Source organism: Mesitornis unicolor, unplaced genomic scaffold (genome assembly GCF_000695765.1).
Source record: "Mesitornis unicolor isolate BGI_N332 unplaced genomic scaffold, ASM69576v1 scaffold9187, whole genome shotgun sequence".
NCBI classification, from domain to species: domain Eukaryota; kingdom Metazoa; phylum Chordata; class Aves; order Mesitornithiformes; family Mesitornithidae; genus Mesitornis; species Mesitornis unicolor.
In genome coordinates, this window is record NW_010198686.1 from 114,593 (window position 1) to 121,007 (window position 6,415).

At 35.7% G+C, this 6,415-nt stretch overlaps 1 protein-coding gene across 1 annotated transcript in view; it reads left to right on the top strand.

The window, feature by feature from the left end:
• The window catches only part of GMDS (GDP-mannose 4,6-dehydratase), a gene marked incomplete at its 5' end in the record, with an annotated part of 171,921 nt that overhangs the window by 29,137 nt on the left and 136,369 nt on the right, over window positions 1–6,415 (top strand). The window contains one exon of the mRNA XM_010189225.1: window positions 922–1,049. Within this exon, the coding sequence (XP_010187527.1) occupies window positions 922–1,049 (128 nt within the window). The remainder of the gene's footprint in view (window positions 1–921; window positions 1,050–6,415) is intronic.

Genomic DNA, 6,415 nt, shown 5'->3' on the forward strand with positions numbered 1-6,415 from the left:
GGATGAGGTATCATCTGTCACCACTAAATCATTTGGGTTTTTTTTAGCTATTAAAAAGACATGTAATTTTAAATTTTGTGGCCCATTACTGTGCAAATGCTATTGGGCTTGTTTAGCCTGAACCCACAGTCTAAATTCAAATCCCTTTGCTTTTGAGGAGACTGTTAACCACATTTTAGAAACACAGCCATCATAATCTAAAAATCAAGATATGAAAATAACTAGAAACAAATTTTATTTAAAGCAACTCTACAGGGAGCAGAAATGGGTACACAAATTTTCCAAAGCAATTCAGTGAACAAAATACGGAAATATGATAAAATAATGTGCAGCTTTCAAGTGATAAAGTTGAAATTGCAATTTCATCATCTCACTGAACCTGGGGGACAAAGAATTCCAAATAACTAGAAAAGCAGAATGCATTTAACCATTGCAGTCCTTTGGAGAACATGTAGTATTTGGATAGTCTCCACTTTTTTTATTAATAAACTAATTTATTTAGATATATGCATTCCTTAAAAAATATTTTAAAAAAGAAAAAAAGAAACAGCAACAAAAAACTTGAGGGTGGTCTAAGATGTCTGTCTTCTTTATGTAACCTTTTGCATTTTGTGTTTAAGAACTGACATTCCAAATTATTTTCTTTGGCTTTGTGCCTGGACTGAATACTGAGGCAGCAAATTAGGAATGCTTAAGAAGTCCCACAAAGAAAGATGTTTGCTGTGAAAGTGTAGCTAATGTGACACTTGCACTGGAAGCTTCTTAGCTTCCTCAAATGATAAAAGATGGCATCAGTCTAGGCAGTGTGAAGGGAGTGAATGGAGACTGAAGGTTCTGTGTGTTGAACTGAACAAGGTGTTTCTTGTGGCCAGTTTTCTGCCACTATGAGTATGCTGATACTACCTTTCATATCTATTCCAGGGGCTAACTTTGTTACTCGAAAAATTAGCCGATCAGTAGCAAAGATTCACCTCGGACAGCTGGATTGTTTCAGCCTGGGCAATCTGGATGCTAAGAGAGACTGGGGTCATGCCAGGGACTACGTTGAGGTAAGCTGTGGACCACGTGCCTTTTTCTGAATCGTCTTTGTGGTGATGATAACGCTTATTGCTGTAACTTCAGGTCATGGTCCACAGAGGGCTATCTCAAGATGTTTTGGCCTATTGAGGCCAGTTAATTTTGTCTTGCTCTTGATTTCAGACTAGAGAATTTAGTAACACAGCAGGTTACCCCAGGCATGACCTGAACAGAAAAATAAATCTTTGGGTTTACATTCCTTGACTGAATTCCCTGGGGGAGGGAGTTGATTATAAAGTGGATCTGTTTTAGAGTATTTCTCCTATTGTTTTGACAAATTTTATGACCAATATTAAGATTGCAGCAACATTCAATATGACCTAAAGACAAAGATACTGCTGGAGGTTGGTGGCCTTTATTATAATGAGGCAAGAATGATATCTTAATAATCAAAGATGTAGCTGGTTATACATTAGGAAGAAGCATCACAGCATAGTTGTGATGGCAGGTATTGCAATGCATATGCCTGCATCTAGTGTTTGAAACATTTCTTTAGTTAGGATTTGTTTCTCATTTTATTCTATGCATCTACTTAAGCAGGCAAACAAACAATGCCTCTGTATTGTATTACATGGAGACATGAATGACCATGTAGGAAATATTGTCTTTTCCCCAGGAGACTTTTGTCCCCATTTTGGTGCTTAAAGATTTCCTGTGGTCATTGGACTATTTCTGTCTTTTAATAATTCCTTGCTGGGAAACCGGATTTGGCTTCACCATTCATTGATGTAGTTTAAAAAGATGATGTCTGTTTGTTTTGTTTTTCTGTTTTACAAAGTAAGAAGTATTTCAGTAGGAAAAAGTCTGATTTGGGGTTTTTATCATAAGTTGAGATTTAAAAGGTAAAATAAAAGCTGAGCTCTCAAATCTTGTTTATGGTCAAAAAGAAACAGTGAGAAAACATAATCATAATACCACAATATAAATTTTATTCTGGATTGTATTTAAGAAAGTAAACAGACATATTGCCTTGACAATGAAAGGGTTACATCAAGTAAGAGAAGAAAGTGTTTTTCAGCAGCTGGCTATAAATAGAGTTGTCTTTTGGTTCTATGCTGCATTTGCATGTAAGGTGATAAAAGCACCATGAATGTCAGGACTCTGTCTCCATGACTGTTGTTTTATATTTGTGGCTACAATAATAGTTGAAGCAGTTAATCTAGTAAACCATCCCAATCATCTTTTTAATGGATAAAACTATGGTCAAGAGTGTTCATAAAGTCAGTTACCAAGTCTCAACAGAGAGGAAGTAAAAGATAAGCCAAACAAAATGAACAGTTGCATGAACATAATGAGCACAATTTGTTAATAGACATTGAATATTCCGTAAATACTCCAGCTATCTCATTCCAAGACAACTTGCACCAGATCATAAATTGTAGAATGAATTCTGATGTCTTCTTTCATAAGGGAAATCCAGAACAACCCTCTTGTGCCTAATGGGTCAGACACTTATCCTGTGTTCAAACTTTTAAAAACAAAAAGGAAATGAGAACAAGTCTATCCAGCAGAATTACTTGCTTTCAAGGCCTTTGGCCTCCAGAAAGAATGTAGTTGTCCAAGGTCTACAGCACGAACACATGTTTGTTGTGTAAGTACCATTCCAGACCTTTCAGCTACACGTTTTGGTCCTGTCCCAAAATGCTCTGGAAAGAATTCCTCACTAAAATATAGTTCATCTTGAGTATTTCTCTTCCCAGAGAGGTACCCGTCCAGATAATGAGACAGTTATTATCAATTCTCTAATTCCCTGAATATTGTGGAAATGTGGTTACAGGCAGCCTTCTAATGGCTAAAAAAGAGAGTAACTTTAAACTGGAAATAAACAATTATTTGAGGCTTTAATGGCCTGGAAAGTAGGGCTTAGAGATTTAATGTTGTTCAAATAAATACATAGCATGTTAGAAAGCATGATCGTATTTACAAGCATTTGGGGAGCTTCCTTAAACATATGGCTGAACACATAGGGATATATCTTATCCTCTCCATATGTACTTTTAAATCCCATTGATACTAATACAAGTAACACATGTGCGTATATACTAGAGCATGTACTGTGTTTTCTTTCTTCTTATTTCCTTATTAGGGATAATAATAAAAACATAAATACATTTGTTTTTGTTGTTTCATAAAACACTATGGGTCAATTCCTGATCTCAAGAAAGTTGATGACCAGACTCCCATTGACTTCATGAAGTGATCATATTCTGTATGTACTAGAGTGAAGAACGTCTGGTAGTCACAAAGCACATGCAGAAGTCATGACTTTTGAGCTTTGATCACATGCATTCATTTGACTGCCACTGTCATTTTGGGCAAATGCTTCTGTGTACAGCAAAGCAGGGAAGTGTGTTCCTGCACTGAAGCATGTAGGTGTCCACCAAGGGATGGACAGCCAACGTGCTCTGTGTCAGCTGTGGCTTGAGGTCAGCTTCAGTAGCAGATAATTCAGAATGTTGATGTTTAAGCATAGGTTGATATCAGGGGAGAATAGTTGGAATATGTGTTTGATTAGGTTTTTGAGCTGGGATTTGAACTACCACCTGCAGGAACTGAAAATCAGGTACAGTGGCATTGTGCTGGTGAATGAAAACCAGGAAGTCTAACTCACTAGAAAGAAAGGTTTCAATTCAGTGTTTGAAGAGAATGAAATAGAAATAAGTAGGCATCAAAACTTTTGGTGGGGGATTATTAGGTTTTTTTGCAGAAATTGCTGCTGCCTCTTACTCCCCCATTCTCCACTTTTACTCTACTGTGATCCAGCACAACTCTCGTGGGATGGTATTAGAGGTGACGATCGATGCCACTGAGTTGGAACAGGAAAAACAATAAATTGGCACAATTGATATATTAATCTTCAGTGTGCTATTGTGTTTTATGAGGGTAACTTACACCTTTTATTTGTTGCAGAAAGTTCTAGTAAACCATCTGCTAGGTATTTTCAAATATTAGTACAATAGCAAGCCTTAACAGTCTGACTCCTTTCTATGCCATTGATAAAACACAAGGCATCATACACATTTCCTCAGAGTCTTATTTCAAATAAATACAGATTCTCAGAAACATTTAACTTGGACTATTAAAATAATGCCCATCAATCCATCACTAGTCTGTTGTTTTTTTATTTCCTACATGCTAAATATTGTAAGTGAAGTCATGTAGATATACCTGTAACTGAAACCTTGAAGTGTTGTTCTTGGGGACGTAATAAACATATTTATTTGTAAAGATGTAAACAGAAAGCCAACAAATAGAACATAGTCATATGAGAAAGTGGCTCTGGGAAAAGAGCAAGTTCATATTAGGATTCAACAGCTGAGACTTTTTCTTCCTTTCCTCTTTACCACCTGCTGATGCTCAGGTTGCCTTCTGCAGCTGCACTGCCCACACCTCAGTGTTGTGCAGAGAGCAGAAATACTGCACTGATGAATGCTGTGGAAAAGCCTATCAATACATATCTCACAAAAGTTAAAAAAAAAACAAGTCAAAGGTAACAGTTTTAATAGTCTTAAGTATTCATACAGATCAGAAATATTTTCTTTTCCCTTCAGCAGTATGTCAAGTAATAATTACAGAGAACTCATGATTGGGTCATAGTTGGCTCCAATTCAATTAATTACAGGTCTGGTAAAATGCTTAAAAGTAAGCATGTGCCTAAATTCATGGTGAAATCAGGGACCATATTCTAAATGTAAGGCAATCAGCTTCCATTAATGTATATTTAAATAATGTTTTAAAAAGCAACACAAAAAGGAATAGTTTAAACAAAAGTAATATAGTAAGTTATTGTACAGTCCAACCAAGCACATTAAGAATATGTTTAATGAGAGACTTTCCATATTTATTTTTTTTAAATAGGTACTGAAGCTGATTCATACTTTACTTTTTTATAAAAATGCACAAGAAAATGCACATTTTTATTGTCTTAAACCATTTTGCACATGTTGAAGTTGAGATAGTAAAATCTAATCTACAGTGATGCCTTCTGCATTTAAATCTCCAGTCAGCATCACCTGATCTTTTATTCATAATTCTTCTGTTCACTATTCTTATAGGTATTGACCCTTGGAGACAGCTGCTACCATTTCTGTTGTGGGAAATCCCTTCTTGTATGTTTGTGTGTACGTTTAAATATAAAAACTCCTGCCAAACAAAATTATTTAAAGTTTTACTTTACTCTTGTGCATAAGAAAAGGATTCAGCCAGGGAGACTGTTGGCCAGGGCATTTCTAGTTATGTTTTGTTGTTTTCTTGGAATGTTAAGGATGTGTCGTCTTTTGAGATACATTTTACAGAAGTTGGATGAGACTTGGAAGTTTTTTCTGACACATTATTTCATCAGCCTACCAGAATCTTTGCTTGTGACAGTCTTGCTTTGTTGAGGATTGTTGGTTATGAAAGTAAAGTCAGTAATTAAAGTCTGTGTAACTACCAATACCTCATATGGTTATGAGATTGGCTCATGAATTTAAAGGCATGCTTTTAAATGATGATTACCCTTTTGTTATGGACTGAAGTGAAAAATGTTTTTCCCTTCTTACTGCTTAGTTTTTGTGCTCAAATTTAATACTTCTAATAAAAGTTAATAAATAATTTTAAGTCTTCAATGCTGGACTTCTTTGAGTATGAAGGTAAAGATTTTTTTTTTGTGCCATCCAGGTACTCAAGTGTATTTTGTGTATTTCCAAATGATAACATTTTCTTTCCCTCAGCTTGCTTGATCTGGCTCTATTAAGCCAAATTGATCTTAAAATTATATCCAATCTTCTCTGATCAAGATGATGATCTACTGAACTGGTTATCTTATTGCTGCTGTCTAGGTAAAGTAATTGTGAGAGCAGCTGGGCTTGTATGAACCTTTAGGAGAAAAATCTGATAGCCTCTTCTCCTTTGGAACAACTACTGAGCATTCATAAAACTCTTGACAGATACTTGCTGAAGCAGTATCTTTTCTTGAAGCACCTGTATCAGAGACAATGATTATTCCATCTTAGTTTCTTTCTAATAGTTTAAAAATCTGTTGTCCTTTATATAAGATTTAAAACTATGTGAAACTCATGCTGAAATGCTTTTTTGAGAAAGCAACATATTTCCAAAGGAAGTATACACTTACCGATGGCAGAATATTCTTTGATTTCCCCATGTAAATACTTTGGACATGTGGATGTATGATGTGCCCAGGATGAAGGATGTCATATTTGACAATGGTAGTATGTTCAACCATCCATGCAAATAATTATGCAGTTCTCAGGATACAGTACAGCCAATGCAAGTGACCACAGCAGATGCAAGAAGAATTAAAGAAGATTGTCTTCCCTCTGGTTGAGTCTGTAGGGAA